Here is a 24,414-nt window from a genome sequence, read left to right on the forward strand (position 1 = left end):
AACTTCAAGGGATTGTAGGAGCTGCTGCTACCCCAAGTTGAATTCCTCTTCAAAATTCCTCTTCTTTTTGTGGGAACAGGCAGTTCCCACTGGAGGCTGGGAAGATGCACCAAAGAAGGATCACGCTGGAGGAACCCAACCTCTTTCCATGTGGCACCTGGAGGCTGCCATTCCTCATCCAGGAAAAGCAGACTCCACCCTCAGCTGGGCCTGACTGTCCCTGGGGCAGCAGCTGCTGCCAGGACCCCAATCCCAGCCTTTTCCCGGCCTTCCTGCCCCTCCCAGCCTGTGCCACTGGGTTTGGCCTCTTTTGGGATCCTGGAGGCAGGGCTAAAATGAGGAGGGATGTGCCAGATGGCACAGAGTGAGGTGCAGGGGAATTGTGCTGCTCCAAGGACCAGCAGTGGGGCAGAACTGCTGGGAAAGGGCAGAGGGCACAGCCCATGGATCCCCCAGAGCCAGAAGGGTGAGGGTCCCCTGTTCCTGCTGCCCCACAGGGATGGAGCCAGCCCTGCTTGCACCATCAACAGGGACAAAGAACAGGCTGGGGTGTGGGAGGTGCTGCTGGAAAACAGAGCCCCCAAGCCTGGATCTGTGAGGAAACCCCTCTGCTTTCCACCCTAAAATGGGGGAAGAGGCAGCGTGTGCTCCAGCAGAGTTCAAGGCTGTGTGGATGGGGATAAACCTGGGAAAGGAATAAAGGAAGCTCCAGGTCTGGAGGTGGGGCTGGGGGAGCCAGTCCTGGGAAAGGACAAAGTACAGCCCCTGGCCAGAAGTGGCTGTGGTTTGAGCACATTGTGCCTCACAAGATGGAGACACACAATCCTGGCATGGCCTCCCTGACTGGGAGGGACCCACAGGGGTCATGGAGAGCAGCTCCTGTCCCTGCACAGACTCCCCAACAATCCCACCCTGGCAGTGCTGTCCAAACACTCCTGGAGCTCTGGCAGCCTTGGGAATGTCACCATTCCCTGGGGAGCCTGGGCAGTGCCCAGCACCCTCTGAGGGAAGAACTTTCCCCTGAGATCCAACTCCCCTGGCTCAGCTCCAGCCTTTCCCTCAGGGCTGCAACCAGAAAAGCAGCAGAGGATAAAGGCCCTGTGCCACCCCCAGCTCAGAGCTCCCAGCCCTGTGGCAGCAGAGCAATGGGATGTGCCAGGTCCTGGCAGGGCACAGGCGACCACAGGGCCACACCTGGAGCTGGCTGGGGCACCCTGGGAGCCATCCCAGCACAGAAAGTCCTTTTTTTTTTTATTTTTTTATTTTTTTAAATTTATTTCAACAGAGTAGTGCTTGGTTACAGTTTAGTGAAGAACAAATAGGTACATTCATTGGCCACAGCTCCTGGGGCAGCAGCTGCTGCCCGCCTGCAAAGCCAGAACACTGTTAAACCATACCAAAAATTAAAAAAAAAGAAAAAAAAAAAGAAAAAAAAAAAACCAAACCAAAAGAAAAGAAAGTTTAATGAAAGGCAACTATGCATTAAAAAAGTCCTTGTAACTTGTCAGCTATAAATTACTTCAGTAAAACACGGGAGCAGCCCCGGGAGGAGCGCTCAGCTCGGAATCCAGCGGACAAAGGAGTAAAACCCAAACGCTTGGCCACTCGCTCAGGGGTCCATCAGCAACAGCTCACTGCCCTGACCTGCCATCCCAAATAATCCAGGAAGATCATAGTGTGGGTGTGTGCTTCAGTGCAAGAGGAACAATGAGCCTGTAGCCCTTGGATTTTGTAGGTTTTTTTAATTTTTTTTTTTTTTTTTGCACTACACTCCTTTCCCTCCAAAGTAAAACTTAAAGTGCTCCTAGTGCTTTGGAATTTAAGCAAGAACAGGGGCCACGAGTGTCACTTGCTGTCTTTGGAGACTTATGGGAGCAGAAGGAAGGGTGACAGTGCCTGGTCCTTCACCATAAGCCAAGCAGGGATTGAGATGGAGCAACCTGTTCCTGCCACAGACAGGGGAGCAGCCAGGGTGGAGCTCTGGGTCAGGGACTCGAGCAAGGGCTGTGCTGAGAGTTGCCATCTTTGCCTTCTCCAAAAAAGAAGCAGAACTTGCTGGTTTTTTTTGGGCCAGCACGAGTGCAGGAGGTGAGCAGGGAGAGCCCAGGCCACAGACAGGGACAGTGGGACAAGTGACACGGAGCTCAGCACAGCCTCAGGGGTGAGGACAGCCCAGGGCTGGGGTTTCTCTCTCAGCTCTCATCACTGAAAGCTGTCCCTTCAGCTGCTGTCCCAGCACAGCATCCCCTGTCCCCCAGTGTCACACCAGGCCTGGAGCAGCACAAGGCAGGTTAAAAGCAGTCCCAGGGTGGATTTGTCCCACGCTCAGAGCAGCTCCCTCCCTGCACCAGTGCCTTTATCCAAAGCTGCTCTGCTCATCCCCACAGCTGGCTCAGGGACAAGCCAGGAATAACACCAAGCCTCATCTCCAAAGAGCCCAGGCCAGGGCAAACTTGGCTATTTTGGTTAAGGAAAGACAGAGGGACCTGTCCCAGCCTGACCCAGCACTCCAACCCTGTGCACTCCACAGCTCTGGGAGGCCCCAGCTCCACAGGGAAAGCAGAGCAAGGAGCCCAAGGATCAGATCCCTGTGGTTTCTGCTCCTTCCTTCTGCAACAGCAATGTTCCACAGGCAGCCACACACCCCCTGCACCTCAGTGGGGACCCAGCAGTTCACATTCACTTCAGGTTAAAACTCTTGGTTATCTGCTAAATGCAATTTAATACTGAGGGGGACCAGGGGAGCCCCACTGTGGGCAAAGAGGAGGGGGAGCAGGGCTGCTCCCAGCACCCAGGGGGTGCAGCAGCCCTGGATTCACACACATTCCTGCACACACACTCCTGCTGAGCCAGCTCCAGCCTCTCCCTGCAGGGGAAAAGCCAGCCCTGTCCCTCTGCCACGGGCCAGCGGGGTGGTCACAAGGCCAGCAGCAACACTGAGCTCACTCAGCTCTGAGCCACAGGCCCAGGTAGGACAGGGCAGCAGCCAGGTGGGACCAGCAGGTAGAGCAAGACCCCCCCAAGCCTCGAGGCCTCACCCAGCCCTGCCAGGTGGGAATATGGCACAGTAAACTCGAGCATCCAGCGCCGGGGGCCCTGCCCAGACAGAGCTCCACTCCCAGGGAGGCAGGATGCAGAGTCCTTCAGGGAACACGTCTTTGCAGGAAGACAGTGCCTCTCCCAGCTCTGGATGTGCAATTAAAAGAGTAACTAGAACAGTCTCAGGCCAAGCACAGCCCGAGAAAGATTCGTTCCTTCCAAGTGTGCAGATAAAAGTGCAAATATGCATTTGATGTTTCTTTTCTAGTGAGGAAGCTCTGGTGCATTTAGCTGCCAACATCTTGAAGACCAGACCAAGGGAAAAAGAAAAAGCTTCCAGAGAGTTCAGCTTCACTTTGCTACATGGTACCTTAAAGTCACAGTTCTCTGACTCAACTGCCTGCAGCCCTGGGCTCAGTCCCCGCACGCAGCTGCAGCAGGTAGTGGAATGTTTGTGTCATGAGTTAGATGCTTCGAGGGGGAGAGAAGGAAAAGAGGAAAACCAGGTTACAATCCTATACATGAGTGCCACTCTGGGAAGAGAGGGAGCCTCCTCAGTTCTGTGGGGCAGGGTGGGAGCTGTGGTGGTGGTGGTGGTTGATGTCCGAGCCGCCAGCGGCGCAGAGCAAGGGCGCGCTGTCCGCAGCGCTCCCGCTGTCCGTGCCAGCCAGGGAGCCGTAACAGCCCGAGCACTGAGGGGTGGCCAAGCTGCAGGAGAGACAGAAAAAACACACTGAGGGGTGGCCAAGCTGCAGGAGAGACAGAAAAAACACACTGAGGGGTGGCCAAGCTGCAGGAGAGACAGAAAAAACACAGGCGTGGACTTTTTAGGGATGAATGATTTGGCTCGTCCAGATTTCTGCTCCCAGCACTGGTCAGGGGGTTGGAGTTTGAAGGTACAGTATCTCCAAGGAATGTGGCTTTGATGAGATATGGACAAGGAGAAGAGCACCAGGCCCCACAGCACTGGTCAAGAGGAGCCAGAACCTCTGAAGTGCTCACTACACTCCTGGGCAGCAAATGAGGGACTTGGAAGTGAAGTGGAAAGGAAGTGAAATGTTCCAGACAAGGTTGGACAGGGATTGGAACAACCTGGTACAGTGGAAAGTGTCCCTGCCCATGGCAGGGGGTGGAACAAGATGGTCTTTAAGGTTCTTTCCAGCCCAAACCATTCCATGATGACAGGTGACAGTGCTGCCAGGATGCCTCATGTTTTGCTGGGGATACCTGACCATTCTCCCCCACAGCAGCACTTCCTGCAGAGCTTTGTCCCAGCTCCCTCCCAGGACTTCACCAGCTCTCACTTCCCAGTGGGAGAAACCCCTCTGGAGATCAATTCAGAGCCCTCTGAAATGGATCCCAGCTCTCCTGTCTGCAATCACCACCTGTGAGCACCATCCACCTCTCTGAGCTGGTCACTTCTGCCAGAACCAGCTCCTTGTGAGTTGCCCAAATGAACAAAAGCTCTGTCAGAGGCTCCCTGCCCCATCTACCTTGCCCAAGCTGCCTCTTCCACCAAAATTTTTCCAAGGAGCAGAAACCAGGAGCTCTGTTGCTTCCCCAGAGGGCAGCAGAGCAGCAGCACAAGCCTTCCTTACCCTCCTTCCCTGGCCCCGAGCCGTGACAAGTCATCGTCGCTGTCATAGCGCCTGGGATTGTCAAAGAAATAGGCCCTGGAGCTGTAGCTGTGGCTGTTGACCATCCCTGCTGGAGTCTGCCAAGGAGAAAGGAGTTAGGCCAGAAGGAAAAACATTCCCAAAAGTCATCCCAGGCATCCTCCCAGCACAGGGGGACTTGCTCAGGCCTACCAGGTTCTGGCTCAGTCTCTGAGCACGGAAGAACAGCACCACGAAAGTGGTTGGCACCAGCTCCCAGAGGAACAGGACCACTCCAAACACCACGTACTCCTCACTGCTCACCTCCACGTGCACCTGTGGGCACAAAGCAGAGGGGTTTGTGTCATCCCAGCCACCCACAGAGCTCCCAAAAAGCAGAGAAACCTTTCCAGAGGCAGGAGTCCCTAAAGCAGCACAGTGACCTTCACCTGGCTGCTGCTGCTGGTTTGGGTGAGCTGGTTGTGCTCAGACTGTGCTGCCAGGGCACTGGGAGCTCGCTGCCCACACCAGGGACTCTCCCTCACACACAGCCATGCCTGATTAAGCATTGCTGTTCTGCTCTAGTTGAGTTGTCCCTCCTCTCCCTCAAAAGAAGAGTTGGCAGGCTGAAAGGGAAGAGCACAACAGGGAATCCTCCCTGAAGAAGGGGCTGGAGAGAAGAGGACTCAGCTTTGCTGGGTGGAGAGAGCAAACAGAGCAGAAAGGCAGCTCATGTGGGGGTTCAGCTACCCAGACCACCCCCAGAGCCCCCTTTTCACCCTCACAGGATGAGGAATGACTGCATTTCACCTCTGGACTGGGGGTCACACACTCACCTTGTCTGAAAGGTTGTCCCAGCCATAGTTAAAAGGACCAGGAACATTGTCTGGAGATATGGCCACAGCTACCAGGTTATAGCAAGCCCTTGAGGAATACAGGAGGGCCACTACTGATCCCACCAGAATAGCCTGGCAGACAGATGTTCCCTAGGACAGGAAGAAATAAAAAGAGTTTTAATACAGAGCTCTGATGTTCTTCCCTGTTCCCTTAAATGCATGAGCAGCTGTGCAGGCAAGAATGACCCAGAACATTTGTATGTTGTTGCTAAAATATTCAGAGCTGGGTAAGAGCTTTCTCATGTGATGAGTTCATTGCAGGAGCCACACAGCCAGAGCTGCCTGGGAGCAGGGAAGGATCTGAGGCACTGGAGTGTCCCTGGCAGGGCTTTGTCAGTCAGCCCCAAACTGGGGGTCCAGGGAGATGCTGTTCTACCCCCTGCCTTCCTCTGGGAATCTCCACAAGGCCAATAATCCTCCAGCAGGAAAATAAATTTCTGTTTTACAGCCCAGACTCTGCAGAGGTGTTTCACTTGCAGCCACTCAGCACCCCAACCATACAGAGTGTTTGTCTAGAAAAGAAGCTCAAATATTTGGGGTGGGCAGAAAAACCCAGAGTTGAACCCCAGTACCTGAAGGGAGCCCAAAGGAAAGATGGAAAGAGAGGATTTACAATGGCCTGGCTTTGTGATTCCCATTAAAATGAAATGGCTTCAAACAGACAGAGGGCAGGGTTAGATGGGCTATTGGGAATAAATTCCTGGCTGTGAGGGAGCTGAGGCCCTGGCACAGGGTGCCCAGAGAAGCTGTGGCTACCCCTGGATCCCTGGAAATGTCCAAGGCCAGGCTGGACAGGGCTTGGAGCAACCTGGGATAGTTAAAGGTAGCCCATGGCAGGGTGGTGGAACTGGATGGGATTTAAGATCTCTTCTAACTCAAACCATTCAGGAACGCTGGGACAAACCAGGTTTTGTTAAATCCATCCATGAATCCTTTTAATGGCTCCAAGTCACAGTCAGGGGACAAACACCCCTCAGCACCTGAGCTGCCTTTGTGTTTAAGCAGAGAATCTGCTGGGGAAGCTCATCCCACTGGCCTGCTCCACATCCCAGCTGTATTTTCCTAGATTTGGAGCTCAGGACAGTGTCTTCAGAGAGCCAGCAGGAGAGAGGGGCCCACAGACAAGTGACAGCCCTGCAGCCCAGCACACAGCCTGCAGTCACTGGAAGCTCAGGCCAGCACCATGAGGCACAAAGGCTGCTGAAGCCAATCTCCAGCTCACAAGGCCCACAGGACAGGGGCTGGCTGCAGCCCAGCCTCCTTCCCACAGCTCCAACATTCCCACCTTCAGTGTGGAGGCAGCAGCCTCCAGCCCTGCTGCCTTGCTTTGAGTTCAGGGGCAGGACAACCTTCTGGGACATCTGTGTAACATTTCTGCTCATCCCCAGCCTGTTTCTGCAGCAAGTTCCCACACACAATATCAGGGGATGCCCCCAGGGCAGGGGAGGGAGGCAGAGAGCTTTAGCAGACAGCCAGGGTGAGCATCCAAGTGGAGGGCAGAGGCTTCCCTGGAGCACTTTGTACACAGCCCAGGGGCAGCCTGGGGCATGTGAGGAGAGGAAGTTCCTGCACTGGGGACACTGGGTGAGTTAATGAGTGTCCAGAGCCAGCCAGAGCTGGATAGCAGGCCCAGGCCAGCAGGGATGGGAGCAGCTTCTCTGCTCCAGCCTCACTGCAGATCTGGATGCAACCTGCAGCCTCTGGACAGCTGTCACAGCAGCCAGGCAGGACACCAGACCCAGCCCACACATCCTGGATTTCCAGGAAGTCACCAATGCCCTCTGCTTCTTAAGGAGCCAGACACCACCTACAGAAAGCCTCAGCTGGCTGTGCTCAGGTGCTCTGGTTTTTCCTCTGGATGTTTCCAGGCACTCAAGTGGACACTGACTGCAGCCTCCTGCCACACTGCTGGTGGCTTTTCCACTTTCCTATCTGCTGGAAAAGAGCTGTGTTTGATCAGACCCTCACCTGTCCTGCTTTGGGACAGGAGCTACAGCAACTTCTTGTCCCATTCCAAAATGCTCATTTCATCCTAGCCAAGAAGAGTCCAATTAAAGCTGGATTTCTGAGGGATCCCCTTTGCAGGGAATCATGACACACCTGCCACAGGTAAAACACACAAGAAAAACTCCATCTGCTGCTCTCAGAGAAACCTCTCTTCAAGGCAAACCTGGGATTTTCTATGTCTGAAAAGCAGAAGCAGCTCATAAATCTATTATGCCAAAGCTGCAGACAAAGTATTCCCTTAAAACATGCAGGAAACATCACTCCCACAGCAGGAGCCTGCACTTTGTGGAAGGGAGGAATCCAAGAGCTGCCACCTCCCCACTGGAAGGAGAATTTGAGCAAGAGCAACTCAGGTACCACCAGACCAGCACTGCCCTGAGTGTGCAAACCCAGACCCAGCTGAGCAGTCCCAGGGAGAATTCCCAAGGCATTTACCCACCTTGGACTCGAGGTAGACATTGGCTGAAGACATCTTTCCCAGTTTGCACATGCAGCAGGCCAGGGAGATGGCACAGAGGATGAAGAGGCTGTCATTGAGCAGAGCCCGGGCCAGGACCGTCCACCTCAGCTGCTTCTCTGGGACCTCACCATGGATCAGCATTGCACAGGTTAAATTCACAACCAGGAACAGGAGGCTGGTGAGGATAGAGCCCAGGTACAGCAGGACCCTGGAGAGATGGTGAGGGAAGAAATGGTCAGTGAGACAAGCCCAGGCTCATCCTGCACCTCCCTCCTGTGTCAGCAGACCCTCCCAGTGCTCTGCTTGCTGGGAAGCTCAGGAATCCCAGCAAATTTCAGGGGCTGTACTGGCAGCCCAAGGCTGCAGAGGATTTGCTGGAGCTGCTCTCAGAACACATGAGCAGCGTAAGCAGTCATGAGTTACAAGACTCATCTTCTGACAGTCAGGTTCTTATCTTGCAGATTTGAAGTGTTGCTCCAGCTCTGCATTAACTCCAGTCAATAAGCCATGAGTCATCACAACCACTGCAACTCCTTTCTTGAGAGCCACTGGAGCTTGCATTTTCCACTGTGGGTTTCCCTGGGAAGCACCTGGGCTGCACAAACCTGGGGCTCACTCATTGCCCAAGCCTTGTTCTGCAGATCTTCCCTGGGTTTGGACAGCCCAGAGTTCATGGACACCCCATGAACCCTAAGAGTTCATGCAGGGGAACTGGGATGCTTGAGCTCCCCTGGCACCCCTGAAGCTCCCAGTGCTGCTCCAAGATCCAACTCTGCTCCTTCCTCAGAGCACAGGTATGGAATTCGAGCTCTGTTCAGCTTTTGGGGCCTGACCCTCCCATTCCCAGCCAGTTCCCCTGGGACCAGCTTTGAAGGGAAGCTCAGGACAGCAGCACTTACTTGTACTTGTTGAATTCAGCTGCACATTTCACTTTGAATATGACCTGGAGGAGAGATTTACACAGGGTTACTTCACATGGCCTACAGTTTCCTTTCACCTTTGTCAAGGGATAAACAGGGAAGCCAGAACCCAGCTGGACATCTCCAAGGAATCTGGATTATTTGTTAGCACCAAGTCTTGCTCTGGACCCAAAACAATGATACTTTTTCCTTGTACAAGCCCAGTCCAAATACAGGTTCCCAACAACCATAAACATACTTAACACCCCATATGTGACAAACACTTTAACACCACACCTTGACGACTTCAAGAAAAGAAGGGGGTTTAGCACTTAAAAGTCCTTCAAAAATACATCTCCATTTCCAAATGTTTTGGGCTATTTTAGTACCTCAATCATACTGGATTTCCATGTTAGAGGAGTAGGGACAGTTTAGGAAGGGGCAGATAATCCCAAATCACAGCTCAGATGTGAATTCCTGCTGCAGAGGTACAGGGAACCAGTGCTCACACTGGTCAGGAACTGGGTTGTGTTCAGCTCCAGGTCCAGACTCCACCAGGAAGGATCCCAGAGATGCCACTCAGCCACAGGCAAAGCTCATGTCCTGATCAGAGACTTTGAAGGAATTTGGGAGGAGGCACAGACACATCCAGAGTGATGCCACCTGTACTTATGGGATCACTGGCCAGGTGTGGAAGGAGCCTTCCCTGTGAGCAGTGAAGGATCACTCATCTCCTCCCAGGCATCTTCAGGCAGCTTTTATCCTGGTGGGATTCCTTGGCTCCTGCTTCCAAGGCAGCACTGAGGCAGAAATGGCACATGAGCTTCAGGAATGAGGCTGCTGCCAACGGGATTTCCAGAGACATTCCAGGATCTGAGGCTTGTCTGAGCCACTGCAGTGCTTCCAAGCATTTCAAAGGACACTGTACAGCTTCAGTGATTCCCTTCCAAGAGCCACTTCCACTGCCTGGCTCCTCTTCCCAAGGCTGAGGGAGGATGAGCTCAACTTCATGGGGAATGAGATGTGATTCTTGAGCAGAGGGAGGTCTCCAGCCTCAGGAATGTTCTCCATCCCATTGTCCTGGCCCACAGAAGCACAGGAGTGTGGCACAATCCACCCTGAGCCCTAAAACTCATCTCAGTTACAGGAAAGTGGCTCTTAGAAGGGCCACGTGGTGACTCCAAAAGAGAAATATCCCTGAATCCTCCCTTGTTTGCCTGTGGGTGACATTCAGACACTTTGGGAGAGTCATGGAATCACTGAATCACTGAGGCTGGAAAAGCCCTCCAAGGTCAGCAAGTCCAACCATTAATCCAGCACCACCACATCCACCACTAAACCATGGCCTGAAGTGCCACATCCACGAGTTTTTTGAACACTTCCAGGGATGGGGACTCCACCACTGCCCTGAGCAGCCTGTTCCAACACCTCACCACCCTGTCAGTGAAGAATTTTTTCCTAACATGCAGTTAGGATCTAAATATTCCCTGGCACAACTTGAGGCAGTTTCCTCTTGCCCTCCCAAAACAGGCATTGGTGACACCCAGCTGGGAAGCTCCTGGTTCAGCACCCATTCCAGCAGCATGGAAATCCACAGAGAAATCTGCACTGCTGCTGTAACCTCAGCCTCTGAAAAGCTCTGCAGAGTCCCTGGCTTGTATTCCAGCTGGGAATGTCGTGTTTCCAACTGAGAACAGCCCCTCAGCTGAACAGGGAAGTGCCCCTGGCTCACAGGAAAAAGCTGTTTTGGGCAGGACACTCTTCCCAAACCCTCCCCTGCAGCCTCAGGGATTAAGGCACACAAAGCTGAGTCAGGGTTAAGAGTGCAACAGCAATTTGAGCCTCCTGCTTGGCTCACTGCCATGGAAAGCAAAGGGAGACCACAGCTCCAGCCTTACACTTTTATTAGCCCCTGGATAGTTATTCCTATAACTTGAGGAAGGGAACAGACATCACTGCTTTGGGGGTTTTGGTTATTAAGGCTGATAAGTTATCTGAAGGTTGCTTTTCCTTCCCAGGGACTGGGTCAGGAGGTGGCACCAGCAGAGTGCACAGGGTGTCTCTGGGTTCTTATCCTTGAGACGAGCTCTGAGCCTCCTGCACGGGGCTCTGCTGCTCTCAGAGCCCAAGGACAGCTCAGGCTGAGGCTTCTGCTGTGAAAAATCCAGCACAGAGCGCTCAGGAGCAATCCTGTTCTTCAGAAAAACGGGAAAAATAGACCCCTGTGCTTCAGCAGGTGCATTAGGCCAAGCTGTGAGCAGCAATCTTTGCAAACTGAACTGCTCCTTCCAATCTGAGCTGAGCCCAGCTCCAGAAGTCAAGCACGAAAACAGAGAACAGAGGTCTCAGCAGCACAGGGAGCATTTACTCCAGAACAAGACTTTTACAGCACTTTGGAATACTCAGGTGCCTTTCCAGAGCCATGGATCCCTTGAGCACTCCACACCAGCAAGAAGGTGAGGCTGAAATGAACTACAGACCCCAAAGCCCTCTGTGATGCCAGAGGCTTTTGGGTTTGTGATGAGTGGATTTATCCCACAAAGTGATTTCCTTGCTCACATCACACCCAGAGAGTCCCTAAGGGTGTATTCCAGAGACACACTCACCCTTAAAAGGTGCACTGGAGGTGTCACAGCCTCTAAAGGAAGATAAGTGACATGTCTCAGATCCCACAGATGAATCCAAGGACCACTCTCAATACCTGCACAAGGCAGGATCTTAACCCTAACAGTGAGGCACTTAGGCTGGACCAAAACCAAGCTGGTCTCAACAGATCTGAAAGATCCAGAAACTTGTTGTCCACTGGACTCAAATTCCTTTTTGCTTCATAAAGACAACATGAATTTAGGCTCTGCAGGTACAAGACAGAGCCATGCCCTGTCCCAACACAACTCAGCTGCAGGAGCATCCCCAAACAGATCCCTCCTCTCACCACAGGAGATAATGGGAACACAGCACAGATTATTTTGGGATCACACCTTTTACCAAGTGTGCAAACCCCCACTTCAATCCACAGAGGAAAAGCTGGAACCATCCACGAGGATCTCTCAGCATCCTCATACATCGAGATCATTCCATGCCATCATGAGCACAGGCTGCAATTTTGCATGTTCCCTGCTTTCCTAGAATAGCTGGTCCCCAGCAGGGCCACCTGTTCATCTGGGAAACATGGGAATCATCAGCTATGGGATGGAGCAGTTTGGAGTTTCAGTGATCCCTCACCAGCTGTCCCTCTGAAGCACAGGGCACTGCCAGGTGTCTGCTACACAGGGAAGGTGAAAGAGGGAAATGAAGGATGGAGATTTTTCCAGTTTTCCATCTGAGAAGGCAGGAAGATCCAGGACTGTAAAGACAAACATCTCCCAGGCTGGGTGCTCCCTCCATGCCTGTCTCCAGGGCAATTAGAGCAGGAAGGGTGACAGGGGCTGATGTCATCTCCTCAGATGGAGCACTTGGAGAAACCCAGGCAGGTGAAGGGCTCTGGCCACACCACCAGCCCAGCATTCCTTACTCATCCCTGTCCAGCTGCTGATTCCCAGGACAACCAGAGGTGCCAAGGGCTCAAGAAGGTCTTTAAGATCAAGGTTGTTGTGGCTGCATTTCACATTGGTGAACACCTCCAAGGCCATCAGGCCCCAGATCGATTCCCACCTTGTCACAAGCCCAGAGCACTGGGTGCCACCTCCAGGGATGGGGACCCCAAACCTCCCCTGGCAGCTGCTTCCAATATCTGACAACCCTTTCCATGGAGAATTTTCCCCTAATATCCAATTTAAACCTCCCCTGGCACAGCTTGAGGCCATTTCCTCCTGTCCCTGTTCCCTGGCAGCTGAGCCTGATCCTCCCCCGGCTGTCCCCTCCTGTCAGGGAGTTGTGCAGAGCCACAAGGTCCCTCCTGAGCCTCCTTTTCTCCAGGCTAAATATCCTGAGCTGCCTCCATGTATTTCCATTTCCATATATCATGTTCCTGACAAAGACCTGGGGAAAAAGAGAAGTGGCAGACTCTTGGGAAAGGTGGCATTATTCAAGGTGGCAGCACAGGAACTATTCCAAAGGCAAGGCAAAGGAGCATCCTAGGTTGGATATCAGAGTTATTGAGGCAAGATTGGGAGTGGATCTGAGGAATTCTGACCTGATGGACTCTGAGCTCCAGATTCCCAGGAAAGGGCTCTTCTGGTACAAGCTGAAGCAGAAAGGAAGAGATGTTCCCAAACTAAAGGGATGTTCCAGGTGGAAAAAGCATCCCAAGGGAGCCTACAGGAAAGCTGGAGAGGAATGAAAGGACACAGGGAATGGTTTCCACTGCCAGAGGGCAGGGATGGATAGAATATTGGGAATTCCTGGCTGGGAGGGTGGGGAGCCCCTGGCACAGGGTACCCAGAGCAGCTGTGGCTGCCCCTGGATCCCTGGCAGTGTCCAAGGCCAGGTTGGAGCAAGCTGGGACAGTGGAAGGTGTCCCTGTCCGTGGCAGGGGGTGGAATGGGATGAGCTTTAAGGTCCCTTCCAACCCAAACCATTCTGGGACTCTATGAAAAAGAAATGCACATTCCACACTCATTCTGTCAGGTCTCTGCATCCCCTCAGCAATCTCAGGGGCCAAGATGGAATAGGAAGAGGATGGACAGTTTAGGAAATTTCAATTTCAGCCACAAAACAGCCTGGAGTGTTAAGTAACATCAGTTCTCCACAGGTATCTGTTTCCTGGAGCTTCTTCCTCACCACCATTCCATCCTCAGCCTCTACACAGCCTGAGGAGCTCTGTAAATCAAGCAAGATCAGCTCAAATAACAGCACAGGCCATTTTCCTCCCCAGATGCCATTTCTCCAGCATCTCCACAAAGGAGGCTCTGTGTCCAGGGACAATGAGCCAGGCCCTCAGCACAGCAGCAGCCCGTGCTTTCATCTGAGGACATCTCAGATCAGGATGCCACCCCCAGGGCAGCAGAAGCTCAGTGTCCTTCCACAGGCTGCTGCCAAGTGGCCCTTAAAAACTGGGAATGGAGGGGCACATTCTCCTGGTTTACACCAGTAAACACACCAGTCACCTCTAGATCATGAGAGCAAGAAAAGCTCCAGAAGCTTTCCATTTTTTCCCCCAAAATTGTGGGGCTTCACCACAGAGATCTCCCAAAAACCCCACAGAGTGATGGACACCCCTCCTGGTTGTTCTAGGGAAGTGTCAGGCCCTTCCCTGGAGCTGAGCAAGCAGACCCATTTTCAAAAGTCACTTTATCCTTCCCCACTCCAGATTCAGAGCTCTTATTTCCTCAGACAGGATTTCCCTTGGCTCTAGGTCTTCAAGGAGAAAGAAGTGGGATATATGCAGAGTTCACTGAAAAACAGATATCGTGGGAGGAGGAGAAGCCTGGGAATCTATTTGGATTTACTTTAATAGGACCTCTAAACAAGGCTGCAGAGAGGCAAATCTGCTGTCAAATCCAGTGACCTAGAGGAAAACAGAAATCCAGCCACTCTGTGGAGCAGAGCACAGAATCCCTGCCTTTCAAGGGACACAAACCCCTCCTGGCTGGAGCAACTGGGAGGTCAGGCTGCCTTGAGCAGACAAGATGGATTTGTGCTCTCTATGCACCATTTGTTATTCCCCTGCCACTCCATCAACAACCCCTCCAACAGCTTCTGCAACAGGCAGCTCACCCCCAAAGCCTCCAGGCGTTTTTTGGGGGGAAAAAGAGTCAAAACGGAGGAACAACCTCATTGCTCCAAGGATCATGTGAATATCCTGGGGAAAATGAAATCATAACTCCCGTGGGTGACACATCAGAGTGATTTTGCTGTGTGTTAGTGATTCCTTTGTGAGGCCGGGAACAGCTGAGAGCTGCAGAGCAAAGAATCCCAACAACAACAACAAAGCTGGAAGGAAAAAAGTGGTGACTTGTTTCATAAATAGGCAGCGAACCGGGAGGCAGGCGAGCAGAGGGCTGCTCACGAGAAACTGGAGCAGAAACAAAATATTCAGGAGGAGGATGGGGAGGGGACAGCCAGGGCTTTAGGAGATAAAGGACTAAGGAAAGGAGGCTAAAAACCAAGGCACGAGTGATGGGAGACCCAGAAAAGCAGGGACACATCTCGGTGACAATAACAAGCGGCTCCGCACTGTCCCAGCAGCGATGCTGGTGCTGGGAAGGGGCTGCCCCGGGCTGTTGTGTGAGGGATCTCGGGGTTTTTTTGTCTGACAAGCTGCAGAACAACAAGCCCGGCTCACAGCGGAGCGATGGAGGGAAGGAGGGAGCGCAGCAACAATAGCAGAAGAGGCTCTGGCTGGTGACGTAATGGTTGGCATCACTCCAGGCCAGAGCAGCCCCTGCTGCTGCCACTTTCTGGTCCCCTTCGCAGAAGAGGAATCAATTAAAAAAAGATGCAAAACAGTCCCTCAAGTGACGCCCCCCCACACAAACACCTCACCGTGGGTCTGGGTTGCAAAGAGGAAAACCCCACCTGGGAGCACCCCGCATCCCCCAAATCCCAAATTCAGGACATGCGCCTGTCCCCCTCCTCCCCCCACGCCGGGGTCTGCAGTCAGGGTACAGCCCTGCACCCCAAACCTCTGATGCTGGGATTTTGGGCACACTTTTAGCTCACACCATCCCCCCCAAATCCCACCCCGCCCCCCAAGCCGGGATTTAAGGCACAAGCCCTGTGCTTCTCCCCCAGCCTGGAGTCAGGGCACAATCCCTGCATCCTTCCAGCCTGTCCCAAAGTCTGTAGCGAGGGCTGGATTCAGGGCACAATCCCTGTGCTTCCTTCCAAGCCGGGATTCAGGGCATCCCCCCAGGCTGTCCCAAAGCCTCCACCGAGGGCAGAGCCCCAGGATCGCCTCCCACCCTCACCTGGACCCTCATATCTCCATCCCACCCCAAAGCCTCGGCTCCAGGGCACTCCAAGTTTGGAGAGGTGGCTGAAGAGGAGCTTCCAGCCCCGGTGTCCCGCAGGGTGAAGGTTTAGGAAACGGAATCTTGGAGGGGTTTTGCCCAAAAGGGCAAAACTTACCTCAGCGAAATAGAGGTTGAGGAGGCAGAGACTGGAGAAGAGGAGGCAGCCGGGCAGGCAGTACAGGAGCCAGTGGGCGAAGGGCTGCTGGAGGCGGAGGGCCTGCAGGGAATTCTGCAGGTAGAAGGAGAACAGGGTGGTCCTGAGGGCTGCCCAGAGCAGGCAGAGGAAGAGGCAGAGCGTGTGGTAACTCAGCCGCCGCTCGCGGTAGTAGAGCAGCAGCCAGAGCTGCAGGTAGGCGAAGAGGAAGAGCGCGGCGTAGAGCGCCGTGTGGAGCACGGTGAGCCCCAGCTCCACGGCGTAGGGCACGGCCGCCCCCTCAGCGAGGGCCATGGGGCAGCGGGAGGCACCGACCCCCTCCCTGCCTTCCCTCAGCCCCGGCTGGACACCCCCATGCAACAAAGGGGAAACCCCCCCTCTTTTCCCCTTCTTCTTTCCTCCTCCTCCTCCCGCCCGCCCGGCTGCACCGCCCGCCTGCCCGCCGCCAAACAACTCCGTGCCGGGGCCAGCCGGCTGAGCCCGCTGATTTGAGGGGCGGCGGCGGACGCTCCCCATTGGCCGCCCGCCGGTCACGCCCCCCGCCGCGCCCACCCGCCGCGCCCATTGGTCGGCGCCTCCTGTCAATCACTCGCGCTACGCCCCCGCCGCGCCGCCGCTTTGCTTCTTGGGTTGGCGACGCCGCCCGCCCTCCATCCCTCCTACCCCGAGAAGCGGTGAGTGGTGAGAGAGGGGCGGTGAAGGGAGAGAGGGATGGGAAGGATGAGAGAGGGGAGTGGGGGGCGAAGGGATGAGAGGGGCGGTGAGGGGAGCGCTGAGGGAGGAGGAGGAGCCGGAGCCGGAGCCGCAGCCGCCGGAGCCGGCGGGATCTGGGCATCCCCGCAGGCAGAGTCGGGGTGCGGGACCATCCCCGCTGCAGGCTGAGGCTGCGGCGCTGTGGGAATGTCCTGGTGTCACTCGTGAATCCCGCTGGGGCTGTGGCGATGTCCGGGTGTCCCTCACGGACCCCGCTGGGGGCTGTGGGGATGTCCGGGTGTCCCTCACGGATCATCTGTTCCATGCAGGCGGCCATCCCTGTGGATTCGGGAACCCGCTCTGCCCTGCGAGGTCTCTGCTCCGGGTGGAGCCCCTGGATCCCGGGAGGCCTCGCTCGTCTCAGGGATCGCTTCCCCCGGCTGGCACTGACCCACCCGCGCTGCTTTGGGCATCCCGGCTTCTCCAGCCGAGCCGCCGGCCAGAGGCACGGCAGGGACGCCTCGGGGCGGGATGCTGTCCCAGCAGCGCGCAGGAGGAGTGAGGACATCGGCCTGAACGCTGGAGACACCAGGTAGGTGACAGCCCTGAGCCGTCCAGAGCTTGCTCAGTGATCTGCATCCAATGCCAGCTGCTTCCCAGGGACTTCTGAGGCTGTTCCCAAGGACAGACTGAATGGGGTGATGTTGAGTGGTGGAATTCAGCAGGTGGTGATTCCAGTTTGCTGTCAGAGGAGCGGTGGATTCGTCATCCTTGGAAGTGTTCACAAACCGTGTGCGTGTGGCACTTGGGGACATTGTTTAGTGGTGGGCTTGGCAGTGCTGGGGGAATGGTTGAACTCGTTGGTCTTAAGGGTTTTTTCCATCCTGTGTGATTCCATGCTGCAGGCTGACTGCTGTGCGTGGGAATCAAAGCCCTCCTCTCCTGGTGTGGGCAGAGGGAAAGGCTGCAGCGTGTCCCTCCTGCAGCCTTGGATAGCAAGTGAGACCTGGCTGCTGGGAAGTTGGACCTGGAAGTGAAAATGAAAGTGAAACTCTTCTGGAAGTGACAGGATTAAAAATCCAGGCAAAAAATCCTGCAAAAATCCAGGCAAAGCAGAGTCTGGGATGCATTTGGATGTTCCCAGAATATAATCCTGTGCTTCAAGATGCTCCCACAGCTGCCCCTCTAGGCAGTAGGGATATGGAGTGAGTGCAAAGGGCCAATGGTTATTTCCCATAATTTCAGGCTCATCCCAAAGCTCTGGAGAAGCATCTCATTGTTATTCCAGCTCCAAATGCTGGGGGATTGCAGCTCTACCAACCTACTCAAATCAGTTGTGTCCAAGAACTTTGGAAAATTTGAAAGGAGTTGGGTTGAGTTCTGTGCCAGCAGATTGGGTAATGATAATGAACTTGTGATAATTATCATGGGTTTGTGATGGTTAATTTCTTGGCTGTGTAGGAAAAGTCTGGGGCAGGGAAGGGAAGTGTGTAGTGAAATACATGAAAAGTCAATACAATTCCAGGCAAGGAATCATGGATTGGATTGGAAGGGACCTTAAAACTCATCTAGTTCCACTCCTGTCGTGGCAGGGACACCTTCCACTATCCCAGGCTGCTCCAAGCCCTGTCCAGCCTGGCCTGAAACAATTCCAGGGATCCAGGGGCAGCCACAGCTTCTCTGGGCACCCTGTGCCAGGGCCTCACCACCCTCACAGCCAAGAATTCCTAATATCCCATCCATCCCTGCCCTCTGGCAGTGGGAAGCCAGTCCCCCTTCAGGAATGGTTGGACTCAATGATCTTAGAGGGTTTTTCCAACCTTTAGGGTTCTGTCATTTTTCTGGATCACCTAAAGGAAACTTGTTTGCATGGACAAAAATGTGGGAAGAGCCATCAGCGTTCTTCTCTGCCTTGCATTTTGGAGCAGCAGCAGCAGGAGGGATATTTGTGCTGGGACATCCAGGACAGAGAGCTTCAGCATGTCCATCCTGCTGTAGCTAAGGCACTGAGTCAGCTCCACATGGATTTGGGGTCTGTTTTTTGTCCTCCCTGTCAGGAAATTTGGGAGAGCAGCTCACTGGTTGAGTGCTGCCAGAAGGGATGGAAGGCAGGTGAGAATCCTGCCAAAAATCTGTGCCAGCAGGGTGTGGGGTGAATGTCCTGCTGCAAAGAGAGCCCTGATTTGGGTCAATCAGCACAGGAGAGCTTAAAGTGACTCCATTTAGGAGCATCCTAAATGCTCCTGGTTTAGGAACCTAGGGAGTTAAAATTTACCAGCTGAGGGCTCTGCAGGCTGGGAGAGGATGGAATGGGATAAAATGACCAGGGAGCAGCAGGGTAGTGAATTTCTGGGAAGGTACTGGCACAGGATTCCCAGAGAAGCTGTGGCTGCCCCTGGATCCCTGAAAGTGTCCAAGGCCAGGTTGGATGGAGCTTGGAGCACCTTGGCATAGTGGAAGGTGTCCTTGTCCATGGCAAGGTTGGAACTTTGATTTTTAAGTTGCCTTCTAACCCAAACCATTCTGGGATTCTGTGATGATATTTGGACAAGACAAAACGTAGATTTTACATCACTGGATTAAATTCCATGCTGGTGGTGTCTGCCCTGAGTCCAGGGAAGGCCATGGGTGATGGAGGTGATACCAGCTGGCTGTGCAGTCCAGAATTCCAATAGGACAGCAGCTCATCGTTAAATGTGACTTAAATCCCACCCCACAACAGCCTCCCTTGGGGAAGCTCAGCTTCCTCAGTGGTAAATCTTGGCAGCTGAGATCATCTGTGTGAGGGAAAGTGTCAGGGAAAGCAGCTGGGGTCAGAGATGATCCCATGGATTCCACTGCAGGATTCCCAGGCAAAACTGATGTGGCACAATAAGCAATTTATGCCCCCACAAGAGTTTGGGCTGGATAGCTCTGGTGGATTTGGTTTCACTTCAGGTCACCTACAGTGACCTTAACCACCTTGCCTGGCTCTGCCTTGGAATTATGACAGTGGAAACATGAGCCAGGCCTGGCATTCTGTCAGTGCTGGGCTGTCCCTTGTCCACGGCTTAAGGTTTCCCAGCAGTGACACAGAGCTAGTTCACACATCCATGATATTTTCACACATCTTTGGCAATCCTGCAAGTGTCAGTGGTACAGAATTCTGGCTGTTTCCAGCCCTAGGCTGTTAATTTTCCATTTATGGGAAAGAGGTGACAGAGGAAATGGCCTAAAAGCTGAATATTCAAGTCTGGGTTGAGGAGCAGAGGAAAGCTGCTGGGCAGGATGGGGTGATGAGGAGGTGAGAGGACTTGAGCAGGGAAGGGGTGAGCACACATTTTTCACTGGAGCCCCAGAATGGTTTGGGTTGGAAAGGACCTTAAAAGCCCATCCCATTCCAACCCCCTGCCATGGCAGGGACACCTTCCACTGTCCCAGGCTGCTCCAAGCCCTGTCCAGCCTGGCCTTGGACACTTCCAGGGATCCAGGGACAACCACAGCTTCTCTGGGAATTCTGTTCCAGGGTCTCACCACCCTCCCAATTCCTAATTCCCACTATCCCATCCATCCCTGCCCTCTGGCAGTGGAGGCCATTCCTTGTGTCCTGTCCCTCCATCCCTTGTCCCCAGCCCCTCTCCAGCTCTCCTGGAGCCCCTTTAGGCTCTGCAAGAGGCTCTGAGCTCTCCTTGGGGGCTGGAGTTACGTTTTTTAGTGCTGACCTTCTCCAGGTATAATCCTGTGACATCTTGGAGTCCTTGGAGGTTGCTCCTCTTCCTTCCTTGACACTAAGCTCTCCCATTTGACCTGGGCTCGTTCCCATGTGCCAGGACTGTGTTTATTTTTCCATCCTGCCGTAGCCAAGTTTGTCATTTAATAAACATCATCCCCCCAGCCTGATCCCTGTCCCCTCTGTAAGCCAGGGGAACAGATGGGAGGGCACGGGACCAGAAATGCCTGACACTGCCCAAAGCTGGAAAGGAGACAACTGGAGATTTTGAGATGAAAAGAAAAAAAAAAATTAATGTATTTCCAGCTCTGCTGTGCTTTCAGGCCTGATCCAAACCCCTCAGCTCCTGGAGCAGGAGCCTGTGAAGGCTGAGTGTGCCTGTCAGTAACTCCTGACTCCTGGAGCATGGCAGAGGAGCTTTCCCTGCTTGTTTTTGGAGTGTTTGAGCTTGGGTTGATCCCAGGGCAGCCTCTGCCAGGGTGTTGGAGGGAGTGACAGCCCATGGACACAGGGGTGTTTGTTGAGGGAAGCAGCTGCAGCTTGTGATGCAAATTCTGCATGGATTCAGTCCCAGCTTTGTCCCTTTGTTGAGCAGGGAGCAGCCACACTCCAGCAGCACAGAGCAATCCCTGAGGAGCAGGCTGGGAAGGAATGGAGTGGGAAGAAAGTGGTTTCTCATCCTTTAACCTCCTCACATCATCTGCCACGGCCTGAAATGAGCAGAATCCCAAAATCCCAGATTGATTTCAGTTAAAGATCATCTTGTTCCATCCCAGGGCCAGGGACACTTCCCACCAACATCAATCTGTTCAGGAAAATTCACATTTAATAAATGTATTCTCTAGGAAAGTCAAGGTGGCTGCTAAGAATTGGCAAAATCAGTAGCCAGGAGCAGAAAAGATTTTACAGAATTCTTATCTGACTTATTGCTATGCATATTTTAGGTCAAGGGTAATCTGATTTTTTAATTAATCCTTTAAAGGTTAAATTGTATAGAACGTCTGATCACAGAGTAAAGAAAAAACCCAGCAGTATATATAAAAATAGCATCCATTTAAGTTACATAAATCCTTATAAATATAAGAGAGAAATCAGTTATCCTATAAAAAAAATAATTCAGAACATGTGTTCCTGAAGCACCAGCAGAACATCCTCATGCTAGGGACTTCAGCTAGAAAATCTTTATAAATATACCTGCAAAATTCCTCCTCACTATGACCAGAAACAAGTGTCAGAAGATGCACATTTCTATTTTGCACTGAAACAGGAGCTCTCCTGTTTGAATTTCAAATGGCCATTTGGTTTTTGGCAACCACAGCTTGTCCCATCCCTTTGCAAACACCTTTCAGGGCCACATAAATTCTGTTGGCATCCTCGAAGCTTTTGAGCAGGAATTGAGACAGTTTGGGTGGGGGTTTGTGGATGATGCTGTCACTTCTTTGCTGCCTGTGCATGGAATCTTTTTGTTTTAACTCAAAAGAAATAAAGAGGAGGGAGGAAAAGCAGCCCAAAGCTGAAAGCACTGAGGATCTGTGCACTTGAAGGTGCCACTCAGAGGTAACAGAGTGGCCTCTGCTGTCCTCTTTGCACTTGTCTGAGTCACCTGTGGATTGAGTGACTAATTCATAATATCCTCAAGATGTTTGTGTCATATTAATAACAATTTCCACAGTTGGAAATCATAGTCATGTAACAGAGACTAAAACAGAGAAACATTCATGTATGTGTTTGTGTGTGTTTATGTTTTATATGTATTTTTTTTTTAATTTTTTTCCCCCAGTTGTGGCTCTCCTGTGCCTGTAGCTGGGAACAGCCATGTCAGCCCAAAAGAACAGATGGGTTTCTTCCTTGATTTTCCTTCTCTTCTGTGCCTGCTCCATCCCAAGGAGTGGAAGTGCCAGCCTGCAGCAGGAGCCAAGCCCCCAGCACTATTTCAGTGGTTTGGAAGCTGGGAGAGCATCCCTGGCTTTTTTCACCCCCAGTGGTACGTGTTTAATGTGAGTTTCCATCAGCCTGGGGGCTCAGCAAGGATTGGGTGAGAGGGGAACAATCACAGAATCCTGGAATGGTTTGAGTTGGAGAGACCTTAAAGCCCATCCAGTCCCACCCCTGCCATGGCAGGGACACCTCCCACTGTCAGGCTGCTCCAAGCCCCATCCAACCTGGCCTTGGACACTTCCAGGGATCCAGGAGCAGCCACAGCTTCTCTGGGGGTTCTGTCTCAGCCCCTCAGCACCTTCCCAGACAGGAATTCCTTCCCAATATCCCATCCATCCCTGCCCTCTGGCAGTGGGAAGCCATTCCCTGTGTCCTGTCCCTCCATCCCTTATAAAGAGTCTCTCTTCATCTTTCTTGTTGGCTCCTTCAGGTACTGGAAGGCTGCAATTAATTCACCCCAGAGCCTTCTATTTTCCAGCTCTCAGCCTTTTCTCTAGCAGAACTGCTCCATCCCTCTAATCAACTTGTGGCCCTCTTCAATGAAGAGACAGTTCTTCAGATTTTTAAACCCAAAGGGGTTTTGAAGAGCTGGCCAAGTGCTGTGTTCCAAGTTTGCACAGTTCCAAGTGCACCTGACAGGCAGAGACCTCTTGGGATGGGTTCTTTCCTGGCTGTGTCCTCAAACATCTTCATTTATTTCCTGGATTATTTTCTCGAGGTACTGTGGAGGAGAAAGCCAAATTTCCTAAGGAATTTTCAATAATACTTCCTAGAAAAAGGGGAGTCCCTTTTGTGAGGGAGAACTAAAGGCTGTCGTGGATTAGGAGAATGCTTTTGTTCTTCATGATCCCTGGGTGTGGTTTCCCAAAGACATTGGTGTGGGCTGAGGAGCATCTCAGGAGGATGCTCTTCACCCTGAGGACTTGCAGAGGATTTTTTTTTGTGTGTGTGTGTGTGTTTCAGTTTCTCCTGGTGCCCAGCCCTTCTTGGAGCAGATTGAGAGCTCAGCTGAAGCCCTCCAGGACTATGGGATTTCTGTGGTGAAGGTAAATGGGGCTCAGGAAAGCTGCTGGGTGGGATGGAGTGAGGAGGAAATGAGCAGGGAAGGGATGAGCACAGATTTTTTCATGGAATCATGGACTCACAGAACAACTTTGGCTTTCAGGGACCTTAAAGCTCATCTCTTTCCCCCTCACCTGCCATGGTGGGACACTTTCCACTATCCTGGGTTGCTCCAAGCCCTGTCCAGCCTGGCCTGGAACATTTCCAGGGATGGAAAATCCACAGTTTCTCTGGGCAGCCTGTTCCAGTGTCCATGTTCCATGATGGATGAGGATGGTTAACTTCTTTTCAGCTCAGTGCAATAAATATTTCATACAAAGAAGTTTGTAGCTGAAATTTTATGCAGATTCACGTGAGGGAATCACAAATTCAGGCAAGTGTAATTAGACTCTAAGAAGTGCTTATATATTTATATTTATATTTGGATTTATTTAGATTCTTCCAGCTACAGACCAAGTTGAGTAAGGAAGCACTGATCTGTCACTTTGAATATGCTGGGCAGATCAGGGGATCTTTTGATCCCATCTAACCCAAACCAGCAGGCTGAGCTGGAACACTGAAATACAAACTCCACTCTCCATCTCTGGTCTCCATTTTGGTGGATTTTCCCTCCCAGAAGGCTTGGAAAGGCTGGATTTACACTCTTGAATGGAAGAAAACTGTTGGGGGTGTGTGTGGTCATTGTGGGACTGAATCTGTAATCACACATATTTGCTGTCTAGGTGAATTGTCCCAAAGAGGATGTCTCAAGATATTGTGGAAAAGAAAATGCATTGAGGAAAGCCTTCCTGTTCAGGTGAGAGGCATTTCTGGGCACTGCACTGGGATTGCTTTCCAGGGCAAATGTTTGAAGAAAACACTTTCAGCAATCAGAGGTGTCTGTGGAGGAAAGAGAGGAGCCATGAGGACAGCAGTGACCTGCATGGTTTAGCAAAAGATATCCCCAAAATTGCAACACAGGCAGAGGAGAGGCTTTGTCCTCAGTGTGAATTCTCCTATCCTGCCCCAAAAATTCCTTGGAGCAGCAGAGGGATGTGGAATGAAACCACAGGAGAAACCCTCCATCAGT

At 52.6% G+C, this 24,414-nt stretch overlaps 2 protein-coding genes across 3 annotated transcripts in view; one reads left to right on the forward strand and one right to left on the reverse strand.

The window, feature by feature from the left end:
* Nucleotides 1-1,243: 1,243 nt before the first annotated feature.
* Nucleotides 1,244-16,291, reverse strand: GPR137C (G protein-coupled receptor 137C). The gene is made up of 7 exons (XM_014871471.2): nt 15,905-16,291; nt 8,897-8,940; nt 7,977-8,205; nt 5,471-5,620; nt 4,848-4,970; nt 4,638-4,753; nt 1,244-3,747 (listed from the first exon to the last, which is right to left on the reverse strand). Exons 1-7 carry the CDS (start codon nt 16,235-16,237, stop codon nt 3,594-3,596), a joined length of 1,149 nt encoding a protein of 382 aa, XP_014726957.1. The 5' UTR covers nt 16,238-16,291; the 3' UTR covers nt 1,244-3,593.
* Nucleotides 16,292-16,529: 238 nt separating this feature from the next.
* TXNDC16 (thioredoxin domain containing 16) overlaps nt 16,530-24,414 on the forward strand; it is a 36,979-nt gene continuing 29,094 nt past the window's right edge. Inside the window, exons 1-5 of one of the 2 annotated variants that reach the window (XM_088166461.1) lie at nt 16,530-16,617; nt 16,966-17,228; nt 22,126-22,329; nt 23,247-23,329; nt 24,068-24,141. In XM_088166461.1, coding sequence (XP_088022587.1) covers nt 22,161-22,329; nt 23,247-23,329; nt 24,068-24,141 — 326 coding nt within the window. In that variant the 5' untranslated portion in view covers nt 16,530-16,617; nt 16,966-17,228; nt 22,126-22,160. Of the gene's footprint in view, nt 16,618-16,965; nt 17,229-22,125; nt 22,330-23,246; nt 23,330-24,067; nt 24,142-24,414 lie in introns of those variants that run through there. The other variant, XM_088166462.1, reaches the window with a different exon arrangement.

Source organism: Sturnus vulgaris, chromosome 6 (genome assembly GCF_052056855.1).
Source record: "Sturnus vulgaris isolate bStuVul1 chromosome 6, bStuVul1.hap1, whole genome shotgun sequence".
NCBI classification, from domain to species: domain Eukaryota; kingdom Metazoa; phylum Chordata; class Aves; order Passeriformes; family Sturnidae; genus Sturnus; species Sturnus vulgaris.

Bases quoted from the DNA above. Each gene is read 5' to 3' on its own strand.
- GPR137C (XM_014871471.2), bottom strand. From the start codon at position 16,237: ATGGCCCTCGCTGAGGGGGCGGCCGTGCCCTACGCCGTGGAGCTGGGG. The intron at 8,206-8,896 runs GTAAGTGCTGCT...CCATCTCTCCAG, and splicing joins GCTGAATTCAACAAGTACAA to GGTCCTGCTGTACCTGGGCT. The intron at 4,754-4,847 runs GTAGGCCTGAGC...TCTCCTTGGCAG, and splicing joins AGAGACTGAGCCAGAACCTG to ACTCCAGCAGGGATGGTCAA.